This window comes from Polypterus senegalus, chromosome 11, assembly GCF_016835505.1.
Source record: "Polypterus senegalus isolate Bchr_013 chromosome 11, ASM1683550v1, whole genome shotgun sequence".
NCBI classification, from domain to species: domain Eukaryota; kingdom Metazoa; phylum Chordata; class Cladistia; order Polypteriformes; family Polypteridae; genus Polypterus; species Polypterus senegalus.
Window position 1 is genome coordinate 40338268 of NC_053164.1, and position 13894 is coordinate 40352161.

Here is a 13894-nt window from a genome sequence, read left to right on the forward strand (position 1 = left end):
TAGATAGATAGATATAGAATGTAGAATATATATATAGTATATAAGTAAATGTATTTATGACATATACGGTATATATATATTTTAGTTTCTTGTTGTTATTGCACTGTTTCATCTGACAGTGATGCTCTCACAGTGATTATCCTGTCTCTCCTTACACTACCCTGTCTACCCTGCCCCAAGTCTTTCAATGCTGTTTGTTCCCAGTTTAAACCCCCAGATCCCTCACCTGTAAGGATATCCATGGAAGTCATTTTGTCTGACCCTCTCACCCACCCAATTCCTGATAGTAAGTACCCCCGGTTCATTGTACTGTGACTGTTGTTTCTTTTTATTAAACAGATTGTACTGTTTTAAAGAGTTTAATAACTAAAACTAAAATGCTGTTGGAAATGTGTAAATGAAAAAGAGAAGAAATGCATTATGATTAAAGTTGATAAAACCTCACAACCTGGCCGACATTTGAAAGGTCACTCTCATTTGATTATATTACATATTATTTTATTATCTTCATTATGAGGGTTATGGATCTCAAGCACATTTCCATCTGGATTTGCAAACTAAGAACATTTAGAAGCGTCAACTGTTTCCATATTTTATAGTAATGGAAGATTTTATATTATGCTTGTTAAATTTCATTACTGAACTCTCAGGATACTAGTCACATTCATAGTAAGTCTGCATTTACTTCAGCCAGCTTTAAAAAGATCACTAGGAGATCTATTTAAATGTGATGACTTAACTTTAATTTAAAATAACATAATTTAATATTAAAATTTATTTAAATAATTACTATAATTACTATTTTAATTATTATTAAAACATAATAATTTTAACATGAAGTAGCTTTTTTACATCTGCATTTGTAAGACTTTTTAATTTATTTTAGTAAACTCACTATTCTTCACATTGAAGTCAATTCTTTATTGCTATCGCATTATTTATGGATGTAGTGCCAAGTCAGATTGTTCACCCCACACTCATTCCATATGGCATCTCTTAAAAACAAATTCACCTTCACGTGCATCAGAAAACATACTGGTGTATTCATGCTTTCACATTGAGCGTGTAGGCTGGCTGTCACTCAGGCAAAAATGCAAAATATAACATGGCATACTCATCATGTTATGAAAGTTATGGGCTTTTAAACTTTTAATCCAACTTCCTTGATATCAGCAGTTACAATGCTGATATTGTCAGTATTAAATTTGATATCAGGCTTTTAAACTTGGATGATGAGCTTCTGAAATTTTATATCACATTTTAAAAATCTGATATCACACTTTTTTAATTTGACATCAAGGTTTTAAAATTTGATATTGCACTTTTGAAATTTCATATGAAATCTTAAATGCTAATATGTGTGCATTTTAAACTCTCACATCATATTTTGTCATTTTGATATCATGTTTATAAAATTTGATATCACGCTTTTAAAATTTGATATTGAGGTTTTGAAATTTGATATTAGATATACAGTAGATATTAAATAAATGACTATGTAAATGGCTTGGCATTTTAGAGCTGAGTGTTATTAATTTACAGATATATTAATATATAAATGCAACAGTATAACATAATAATAAAAATAGAAGTAGAGTGTTGTACCATGTTATCCATAGATTGATACAGGAGAAAGTAGGGTGAAATTACACCTTTTATTGGCTAACTAAATAGATTACAAATGCAGGCTTTCACCTTGCCTGATGAAGGGGCCTTAGCTGCCTCAAAAGCTTTCATTTGTACTCTATTTAGTTTGCCAATAAAAGGTGTCATTTCACCATACTGTCTCCTATAATAATAAATAGGTAATTTGCTTAAAAGTAATTTCACTTCATGAGTAAAATACCAGTTTTAAAAAGTAAATAGTAATAATAATATTTTAATTCAAGTTCTTTACAATTGTAAAAATACAAATCCTTGAAATTCAATATTATTTTTCTCTTGACTTCATATTTGAAAATTTAGAAACGGTTTCTTTTGAATCTATTGCTTGTGTCTATTGAGAGGATTGCTAGAATGATAAGAATCTTAAGGACAGTTGTATTGATTCCAAGTGTTTACAAGTTAGTGTCTATACTGTTTAAAAAACAGAACAAACAAAGGCACCCTCCTGATTTTGCCACCCTAAGCAGCTGCCTAGTTCTCCTAAATGGTAGATCTAGTCCTGTCTGTTTAGTTTTGGAAGTCATCTTCAAGCAGTCTCATTCTCCCTGCCAATGACAGATTGAGAAAACTTTCAAATGTTTTCTGCTTACATGCAGCCTTGAGAGATTGATACCTTTAGTGTTTTTAGTAAAAAACATAGACACAGGGTATGGATAGTTGGTGGTTAACATTGGTACAAATGTTACAAAACAATGTATCACACTGAGAATTATGGTTGAACAAAAGCACTTTGAGATTCTTCAAATCCTGATTGATATACTCATTGTTGTTATGCTGGAATTACGAGGTCATTTTCAGATTTTTATTATATCACATGTACTGCTTATGCTTTACAACATTCAAACGTATCAATCTGTGTCAATCCATGGATGAGCCTGCTTGTACTCAGATCAGTTTATTGATGAAAAATGCACATCCTACCTTGTTGCACTTCTGTTTATGTCAGGATGTGTCTCCCTCTTATGGCCCAAAGTGCTGTCCTCTGTGTTTGGCCCATTACAGTATAATACCGATGTCGTAGACACTAAGGCCCTTCTTGGGACTGTCATTGAAAATGTCACTAATGTTTTCATATTTTTTCACCAGGGCAAGACACAGATGCATCCTAACTTCTCCCCAAGCAGTTCAGATCTGGACCGCAGGTATTCACTCTGCATTTTCCTTTACAAAGATTGCAGCCAATTTCCAGTGGTAACAGTATCCTGCCATAGACTAAAGCGCAAGTCCAGAACTAGAGGACCTACTCCCTAAATCCCAACCTTTAGAAAGACCCCATCTTTTATGATTATTTTAACTTGAATAAAGATTTTCTATCCTTAATGAACCCATATAGAAACTGGACAGTTTAAGCTTGTTGATTGGGCTTTATCTAAATTTACAAAGCAGTCTGGAGTACTAGGGTGTTGTACCGTGTTAGCCATTATGAATGTAGAGAAAAGCCAAGCAAAATGACACCTTTTATTGGCTAACTAAAAAGATTACAATATGCAAGCTTTCGAGGCAACTCTGGCCCCTTCTTCAGGCAAGATGTAATCAAAGCAGTCTGGGTAATTTTTATAGTGTATATACTGATTACACAATTTTGTAAAAGAAAGCAGTAATTTATATAATCAGTGCACATATCTTTTTCATATTTTATCCAAATTTTAAATCATAAAGTTAATCATTCATATTTGTCAATATGCTGTTGTTCAGCTAAGGATGACCTGTCCTGCAGTAACTGTTAAAAGTATTCAAAATGCCCAATGCAGCGAGCTCCCATTTGACTGAGCACTTCAAGGTGTTGTAATTCATATTTCACTGGAGAGGACATATAAGCTTCAAGATTCAAATTTGGCTATTGATCAAACTAAAGTGATTTATCTTATGTATTTTTAGATTCTTCAAATATATATGCTAATTATGGGAATGTTCATTAACTTGCATTTACCCAATGCACAAATTCTCTTTTGCACTGAAGTATATTTTGCACCATTATGCAAGAGCGTTGCATGTTATCCACCTTATTAATACGATAAGTGTCTATGTATCTCTTTGCGTGTCCATCCAGTTGCTATGTCTTTGTCATTCTAACAGATGGTGCATCACAAACATTATAGTTTTTATCAATTGATTTAGTACAATTCTTGGAACATAGTTCATATTCCCAAAACAGTTAACACAAATCACACAACACCATTTAAGTTTGCAAAATAGTACAAGTTCAATCCAGCTTCATCAACATAAACAAATAACTGTAGTGTGTTACTGCCTTCAATTCTCATTATTCTCTAAATGAAACAAAGATGACAACAGACCAAATCATGCAAAGCACATCAAGTTGAAACACAATTACAGTACAAGTCTTGAGAAGAATGCCACCCTGTACATATGGGTACTTCAGTTCCTTCATTTACTCAGCGTTTCCTTCAAATGTACCTTGTACTGCTGTTTCATTCTGAGTTGATGCTTACGCAGAACACAATCAATTGTAGAAATTCTCATGCTCTTTATGAGGATAAATTTGCCATTGTCTTCAAAGATGTGTGATTGCATTTCCTGTAGACATATAGCATTGTTTGCAATCACCAACTCAACAATAGCCTGTTCTTCAGTAGATTCCCTCTGCCACCCAGTGGAGGTCTTTGTTGCACTTTATTGATGAATGCATAGACAACAGTCAAGCTATAGACCATCTGCTTTCATGATGGACTAAACTGAGTGATTGCTAAAGAAAATTTGATTCATAGCTTACCTGAATTAATACCTGCAAATCCTTATGACTGACACAACAGAAGATCTACTGAGGTTGGGTTGTACCCTATGTGAACGGAACCCGGGCACAGACAGGCAGACATGTTGTTTTCCACCACCACACGTTTATTTACAATGTATTTACAAGTTAAAGTGCACACAAAACCCCCAAAGTCTTGTCCACACAATGCCTTACTCTCTTCTCCAGCAAGCTCAGTCCTTCCTTCTCTCCCGACTCCAGCCCAGAATGAAGGGAGGTGGCCCCTTTTATCCACACCCCGATGTGCTCCAGGTGCTTCCCGGCAATCTTCCACCGACACGCCCTCGTGTGGCGGAAGTGCCGGCTGTACTCCCGGAAGCACTCCGGGTGTCCCTGCTTCTCTTCCCCCCAGCACTTCCTGGTGTGGCGGAAGTGCTGAGGTCCAGGGTCTCCAAGGCCTCGGGGCGCCCCCTGGCGGTGACCACAGGCCCCTACAGGGTTGGGGTTCCAAGCCCTCAACCCGTGGCCCCCAAAGCAACCAGGGTGGCGGCCCCCACATGATCCAAGGTGGGTGCACGCCCTCTTCCAGTTCCTCAAGGCGTCCTGGCCGGGTCGTCACCCCTGGCATCCCTGACACCTATGACCTGCCTCTCTCATTGTGTGGCCGTAGTTTATCACATGGTCTACCAATGTTGCAGGGATCTCATTCAAAATAAATGCATACCTCTATGGAGACACCTATAGCTTGAATTCTTCTCTCACTTTCTTGTTCTTTGTTCACTTAAACTGAGTATCTGGTGTCCATTCTTAACTCTGATGCAAGTCTGAAGGGTTGGTGAACAAATTAGCTGTAATCATTTACAATTAGATGACAAATTTTGGGGATGATCTCTTTCTATTAAGAATCATTTTTTGTGTTTTGCTTATTGAGACTCGAATGACAGAATTTAGTGTTTAAATGTAAAAATGTTTATTTATAGTTTGGCAAAATACTTTTCACTTCTGATTTTTTGTGGGAAAAAAGGCCCTTAACCTTCAATTGCTCCAGGGGCGCTGTACAATGGCTGACCCTGCACTCTGACCCCAAGGGGTATGCGAAAAAACCAAGTAATTTCCTTTCGGGATTAATAAAGTTAAAAACAAAATGAATTTACTGCTTTGTATCATACAATCAAGTTCTGAGAAATGAGTTACCTGTTTTGAGAATGTGAACTATGTATGATATTGTGCTCCACCAATTGAGAAAAACATTAACACTGCTTTTACAAATCCCATACAAAATGGTCTTTAACAGAAACATGCGCATTGCATGGTGCACTGCAAACATTAACGCTAAGGTCTACATGGATTATTTAGATTTCAACCCATCTTCATTTTAGAATAATAGAATACAGCAGGTACAATTTGTGCCTTTTTAATTCAATTCTTTGGGATACTAAGCATAATGGTTGTCTTTTCTGAGTCATATAAATTTACACAGATACTTCTGTAATAGTGCTCCTCTTACCAGTGAATTGTGTTTCGAACACTTTGCTGAAGTTTAGCTGTACATTCTGGGATGCTGCCTTTTGCTGTATAAGGTTTCAATCTCAGGTCTTTTGGTGGGCCGTTCTAGTCGTTCCAACCAGGTCCTAATTCACATGGAGAGTAACACATGATGCCCATTTTCATCACCTTTCCCAGCCCTAGATACAGGCAGGATTTACTGTCAGGCTGTTTGTGAATATTTAAATATAAAAACTCTTTTTTTAGGGAATGGTTGGAACTGGAATTGCCAATATCTTGGACCAGAGTTTGACACCCACACCTCTTGACTTAGCTCACTCCATGGCTGCCTGCTACTACCTACTCATCTTGTCTAATAAACCAAGACAAAAAAAAACAAAGAATTTGACAAATGAAATAATATTTTTTAAAGACAATGCACCAAACCCACAGAAGGAGTTCCTTCACTAATGAAGTTGTTCTGCATCGTAGCATAACCCTTCACCTCAAGATTTCCTGCCCATCATCGCCTGCAGTCAACTTCTCCAGGAACTCCACGTGCACCGTGCCACAAGTGAAGATCGAAATGGAATCGGATTACAATGACAGCGATACTGACAGACACCCTCGAGACATGGGCAGTGAGACCACCTTATAGCCAGAGAACTTTAGTCAAACTCTACTACACCCACTAACCCTCTAGAAGTAATGATTAACCGATAAAGAAGAAACTGTGTTCTCTTTAAAAGGAAATTGGATCAGAATGGCAGTGGGGCAAGCACCTCTAAAGAGACGGACAAAATGCTTTTCATGGATTTCTTGTGCTGTATGTCCTGGTATGAGAGGAAGCAAGACATGGACTGAACATGCACCAAACTGGCTTTGATGACCTCTTTCATTATTTAGATACCCATTTGTGGGTAAACGTCAGTTTAACCTAAAGAACAGTTCATTTGTTTCCACTGTTTTTATACTACATCACAGTTTTCCTTTATACATTTTGCTGATATATTGATAAAGTGCTTTAGCATTCAACAATTTTGCAGTGGGTATAATAAGTCAAATATTGCCCCCTCGCCACTTTAAGCTTCCTGTTTGGTTCAACCCCTTTCCACTTTTCCTTATGTCAGATGGGCACAGAGTGAGGGACACATATTAGGACTCGCTGTGAGTCTTACTTAGATATGTTAAACAAGGTCCTCTGTGGAGGGAGAGTAGGTTGTCATAATGTTTAACATAATGAAGAACTGGAGTGACAAAAAATAATTTACTTCATAGTTCTTAAACTGTGGTTTGGTTATGCACGGCCAGAGTGGCTGCAGTTGTTTGTTTCAACCCAATTTCTTATTTAGAAACCAATTACGGCTCCAACAACATTGTTCTGCTTCCTTTTAGTGATTAACAACCCTTAGTTGCTTCTTTTACTATTTAACAGATGCATTCTCTTTTTAGTTGTTTCTAAACCAGCAGTGAATTAACAAGGAGACACAAATGACAGGGCAGCCAGCATCCAGCTTCATCTCGTTTACACCTGTCTATGTTCGTCATGAAGTATGTGTGATAAAAGCGTATTTGAAAAGAAATGGAAGTGAAAAAGTGAAGGACTAAGAAGTAGTAACCCACTCTTTCCCACATATCATCTAAACTGATGTCACATTACGTGACTTCTAGTCGTTGGGTATGTTATATCTGCCAACTGCTATTGCTGACCTTGTCACTGGACTGTGTTAATTACACGAGTGATAGCCTGGCACATTTAGCAATTGCGTGACAACTTTCCAGCACAGTCGTGCTTGCCCCTTTTTCTGATAGCCAATACCATGCATTGTGGTAAGATTAATATTATGATTATGTAAGCCAAAGCAATGACAGAAAATCACTGCAAAAGTCAGCAAATGTGGCATGGCCCTTAGGCGATATTTTCATAAAAGATGTAGCAGAGTGGAAGTACTAACAAGCCATAAAATGATATAGCAAGCTCTATTATCAGCAAAGAATGAAGAGACTGGTTGAAGAACAAAACCTGCAGCCACAGTGGCTCTCCAGGACTGAACTCAAGGACCCCTATCTTTAATCCCTAATTCTACACAAGAAGACATACAGTACAAACACTATTCTTCCCATAGCACTCTAGGCAGACTGACTATAAGTGTATTGCAACTGCCTTCTTCCAGATCCACCATTCATTCACCTCCACTATTAGATCCCCAACAAGCCCCACTCAGACTAAACAGGCTGTAATACATAAACATGCATGTTAGCATTAAGTGTCTTTATTTTTGTATTTTTTTCTGTCAAAACTTGAACACGAGTTGTTTTGTATACTCTTTCACTATTGATAAGAAACTGGAAATGTTAGACATGTGTAACTGTAAATTATATATAAATATATATATATTGTTTATTAGATTTTACAAGGCTTGAGATCAAAGTATATCACTACTAAAGATTTGCAGATGTTCTCCAACTTGAAATTGTGTGTTATTTTACCGGGAATGGGTGCAGGGTGAAATATTGTGTGTGGCAGGGGTCCTCACACATTCAACCCCCCAAGGCAGTGTGGAGGGGCACAGATGGCAGATTGGGGTTTAGACCTACTTTTCATTTCAAAGAACCAAAAGCTACAATCTTAATCTCTGGACAACAAAAATTCTAGTGCAACAATAACTAGCAGCCAGAAATCCACCAAAAGTGCAAGTCTTGACCAACATTTAGAAAGCTGAAAATTCTGGTAACAGGCTGAAATGGTGTGCTGGGGTGTTTACAAGTCAAAAGAGGTTATGTTGTGTATCATCTTGTAAGACCACATGAGCGATACTATGAGTTATACAACAGGAGTTATCAGGGAAAAAGTGGACAGAAATTAAGAGACATGACAGTAGTGAGAATAGAATTTAGGAAAAGAAATAAAGTTGGCGCCTGCTGTTCCTAAATAATATTTCATATGAATTTTGCACGACTGTCATTCACCCCAATACAATGGCCAAGAGCACTTTCTTTAATTCAAAAGTGAGACCCCGTCTCAGAGGGCTTCTGGGTTGAGGGCTACAACCTGTTTTACCAGAGGAATCAATACAACAACATATTCACAAACTGTATACTGCACGTTTTCAGTATGAATTGACTTTCATTATACAACACAAAATATTTTTACGGACATTTTCATATTGCTTGCTGCTGTCCAGTGTTGATCCACCACCCATTTACATTAAAACAAACTTTGTTAGCCCCAAACTGTACGAATGACATTAAATATGTTTCAATGTCATCACTAAAAAGTAGCACATAAATAGAATATAACTGTTGGGTGGAGTATTCATTTAAAGACGGGGGCAGGTGATTTATGACGGTCTTGTTAAAAAAGCTGACTCGACTTGTTTTTTGTTGGAATTCTCTATATTTTAGTGCTAGTACACAAATAATCTTAAACTACACTACAGAGGATTAAACATAGTGATGTCTAGCATTATTTGTTCGAATAAGTCCTTGCCAGCATATCGTTGGCGCCACATAAATTCACACAGATATGAATCTAGAAGGGCCCGCTAGAGGTTCTCTCTTATGTCTTGGGCTCAGTGTAGCCTTTCTATTCCAACGTCAATGGAAAGAAAATTCAGCTCTTTGTCACCAGTCTGAAACATACAGGACGGTCAGATCCGAGCGCCGCTGGGCCTCCTCGCCTTCCAATTCCTTGCTGGCTCCTGATAATCGCGGTGTCTGTCTTCGAGGTGGCCACACTCGCCGTCCGATCGTCCAGCTGGGATCTGATCTTGTCAAGTCGGACGTGTGGCTAGCAGATGTGCCCGCTCGGCTTGCCTCTTTCTCACCGCTCCGGCTTTCTGGTCAACCTTTCTTTTTCTCACTTTTGAATTACCCGCATGATGAGCTGTTGTCAAGGCAACCGCAGTAACATTGACTGGACTCCGGACGTTGACGTGGAAAGGGTCCTTTATGTTTTAGCTTCCGCCTCCATCGACTGTATTTCTTTCACTACAGACAATATAACATTACGTTCGTAAAGGAAGAGACGATAAACAGACCAAGACACTATGTGACAGAGTTACAAATGCGACATAGATCATAGTAATAATAAAATGAATTACATTTCTATAGCGCATATGTGACGTGTGAGTTTCCGTCATGCAGCCCAAAGACGAGGCTGAGTCTCAGTAATTTACAAGGTTATTAATTCCAACAAAAAACAAGTGGCGTCCGCTTTTTGAACAAAAACTTGGCGTTGGTTGGCGTGTGAAAATATGAGCATGCCAAAATCAGGAAAATGCGCACGCCAAAAAAAATCAGATTTGTAAAAACATTTCCACACAACTAATCTTTTATAAATAAATCACAATCACCTTGTAAATGTGCGTTCGTGGACACGCCTCGATGCTACTGAACCTCACCATGCTGCAGACGTTCATTGGCTGGCAGAGTAGCCTTCATCATGACGTGTTGAGACCGCGCCACCGGCGTTCACGAGCATCCGTCTGTCCACCTGCAGTGCACACTTGAGCGCGCAAGATGACGCACGGGGTTATCGCGCAAATCCTTGGCGCTCTCGGGTTTCTGGAAAAGGCGCCAGCGTCTGAGCAGGTAACTGTTAATACCTGTCACATGTAACGACACGATTTCTATTACAACGAATAGCATGGAACATATAAAAAACTGAGTTCTGCCAAAGCTAGTCTAACAGAGCCGCAAGCAATGTACTTTTCTTTAATGGGTTTACCTTATGAAGCTGCCCACTAAGACTATTTTGTCTCTTTGTGGACTCCATAGAAAAGGGGGCGAGATCTGTTTGTTCCAGGGGCGCGCCGCGCATAACCCCAACGGAGTTTGTATGTGTAGGTTGGTAGCATGCGCTGATACAGCGCGCTGCCACACCCACCACATGACGGACCACCCGGATTGGGACCCTAGTGCAGCCGTGCAACGGAAGACATCTCAGCACCACCCTGGAACAGTGTACGCTTTTTAAATGTGTTTTAATGTATGCGTTAGTTGTGTGCAAAATGATTCTTTTTATTGATTGGATTTATTTCCTTCCATTCACCAAAATGGTTCGAATCTTTAAATCTCTTATTCGTTCACTTCATAAAAGATATATTCTAGTTTAAAATCGAGAAGAGTGGCAGTGTAACAACTTTAACAACCAAACAATATGAAAGGCAAGCAATAAAATAAGTAATTTGCACATTATAGTAATAATAATAAATCCTCTTTATTGAATTCTGAAGTATTGAAGTACAATTTAAAAAATTGGAAAACATTGTACAATCCCATAATAATAACAATCTACTTTGTTGAATTAATTAAAAATAAACTTTCACCAATAAATAGAAATAAAACAATCGTACAGTCAGAACCTTAGAATAGTGCGCACATCACCATAAAACTTTCTGATGCAATCTCCCATACATATATCATCAGTGAACTGAACTGAGATTCAGTGTGTTGTGAGTTTGTTGTCTGCAGTTCATTCTTAGGTTCAGTACACAAACTGATTCTTTCAGTGAACTACTTAAGTGTACAGTACTGTGAGTCTCTTGTCTTGTCTACAGTTTGTGAACGAACTTGCAGTGGTTCTCCGGATCAGTAGGGGGCATAATGACTCATTCAGAGTGACCGATGAATGGGAGGTGCTTGGTGTCATCTACCATGTCAGTCATTGGCTAGTTGTCGTCATGATCGTTTTGCTGAAACAGTTTACTGTTTCGGCTATTTCCCGAAGACAGCAGCCATCAAAGTAAAATTAAGATGATAGCTCCAGTCTGTCACGGAATGCAGCATAAAACGTAGCACGCACTGTGCATACCTCGATAAGATTAATTCTTTAATGTCATTATACTGCTGTCATTGTCATTTTACATTCGTTCAGAGAGTAAGATAAGTCCGAAAGAACTAGTTTGTTCAATCATTGCATATCACTAGTATGTGTGATACTAACTGGCAATAAACACAGAGTACTCTTCATGCCAGTCTGCTCTGCTTCGTTACCTTATTAACGACTAACATGTAAGCCAACACACAGATCAGTTACATTGGTGGCAGCTGTTACACTAGTTTGCCTCTTAATACATTAACCAGTAGTTGACAGAGGGTACGGAGATGTGATGTTTGTCAGCCTCATCTTGGCATCACATATGACTTCTTCGTTAAAGGAATATAATAATTTATAATTAACAAAAGCAGCTTCTTTCTTGCTAAATGCCCTTTTTTCAATTTGAGTACATTAAAGTGCTCTAATTACGTTTGGGGAACCATACACTGTTGCAAATTGCCTTTTTATGTTGGCAAAATTTGTTTTTAATGTACACCCATACCATACGAAAACTGAATGTAGCACCTCCACAGTTAGCTAATGGCTTCGAGTACAGCTTGATGATGATGGAGTGAAGCTTAGCTGAGATACTCCAAACCTGTTGGCCGGTACCCAAGGAGTGACTGGTAGCAGATATAAACTAACAAACACCTAAAAAAGTTCTTTAGTGCAAATACACAGAATCGGCCTTCTTAAAAGGAAACTGAAATACATCACATTAAACACTTTTGAGGTTTAATATGTTCGTCACATTAACACGCATTATAATAATGAGTCTGTGATATGAATTATAATTATTATAATTCAGCTGTTATTATAATTTGATAATCGGTGGTTTGCCTGCATTTCCCTACTTGATCAAGGGTGGCATCATTTCCCAGTTTTTCTTCAAAATGTTGTGTGTACATGTGTTAGATTTGTCATGAATATGCACATTCCTCCTGTCAAGCTTTCTTTTCTAAATCCAGATGTTTGTGTGGGAAGTTAGGTATACACTTTTCAAGTTCATTTTGTGTGTTCACAAGCTTTATAAATGAGGCCCCTGGAAACAAGAATTGGGCAATTTTTTTTTTTTGGGGGGGTAGTACTGGGCATCTCAAATCCACACCTGAGTGTTACTTCATTGTGTTTGTTACACCAGACTCCCTTTTTCTTCTGCCTTACAGGTTTGCATACTGTTTCCATCTTTAAAAACTATATTAAGTAATATGGTTCAATAAAGAGATTACCACATACAGTTCTGTCTGTGCAGTGATGTGGCACAGTGGCCAGCACTCTGTGTTTAAATCCAGCGCCCGGTTATTGTCTGTGTGTAGGCTGCACGTTCTTCCCATGGCTCTTGTGGGTTTCCTCACACCTCCAAAGACTCGCACATCAGGATTATTAGCAGGTGCCTGTTCTTTCAAGTGTGGCTGTGTGGGCCTTGCAGTGGCCAGTGCTGCCAGAATAGGATCTGGACCCCATGGCTCTGATATGGATTAACAGGTGTAAGATATGGCCGGCCATGTACCCCGGCCAATACCCCCAAGCGGCCAGGTGGAGCCCTCCTTGCAGCATGGAGGTCCCCAGAAGACCAGCAGGGAATTATGGACCATGTAGTTTTTATGCACCGCCCTGCTGGATGCCATGGGGGCCACGAGAGGGAGCTGCAGGGAGGACCGAAGAGTTCTTCATGCCCTATGACCCGGAAGTTCGTCATAGGAAGAGCGACGGGCTTCCGGGGTGAGAAAAAACATTATTTACCCTGACCCGGAAGGAATAAGGACTTGTGGACTGTTGGGAAGGAACACCTCCGGGTCAGGGAATATAAAAGGACTGTGGGAGCTCCCAGACGAGGAGCTGAGTTGGGAGGCAGGGTGGCTAAGCGTCTGGGAGTGGAGGATTGTTCATTGTTATTGGAGAATTGTGGAGAGGAGCGTGCTTTGTGCACAATTATTATTATAATAAATAATTATTGGACTTTTATCTGGTGTCTGACGTGGTGTCTGAGGGTACAAGGGTGCGAGCAAGCATCTTATTCTATCACACAGGATTTGAGAATGTAATGTGATTAAGTAAGATGACATTTGTCCCTGCTTTGCCTGAGATGTCAGTAGCAGGACATGAATTTTAATACTTCGGATTACAGAATGGGCTTTCAGCCAAAGGAAAATACCTTTATGCCCCAGTAACCTTTCAGACTTCAAACTACAAGGGTGTAACTTAGATAG

The 13894-nt window shown here is 38.9% G+C and overlaps 1 protein-coding gene across 5 annotated transcripts in view; it reads left to right on the forward strand.

Annotated features, from left to right (window-relative positions):
* slc4a5a (solute carrier family 4 member 5a) overlaps positions 1–10817 on the forward strand; it is a 154902-nt gene extending 144085 nt beyond the window's left edge. For 4 of the 5 annotated variants that reach the window (XM_039768435.1, XM_039768438.1, XM_039768437.1 and 1 more), the window contains 3 exons: positions 205–286; positions 2752–2807; positions 6356–10817. In XM_039768435.1, coding sequence (XP_039624369.1) covers positions 205–286; positions 2752–2774 — 105 coding nt within the window. In that variant the 3' untranslated portion in view covers positions 2775–2807; positions 6356–10817. Of the gene's footprint in view, positions 1–204; positions 287–2751; positions 2808–6130 lie in introns of all 5 variants that reach the window. The other variant, XM_039768436.1, reaches the window with a different exon arrangement.
* Positions 10818–13894: the final 3077 nt, after the last annotated feature.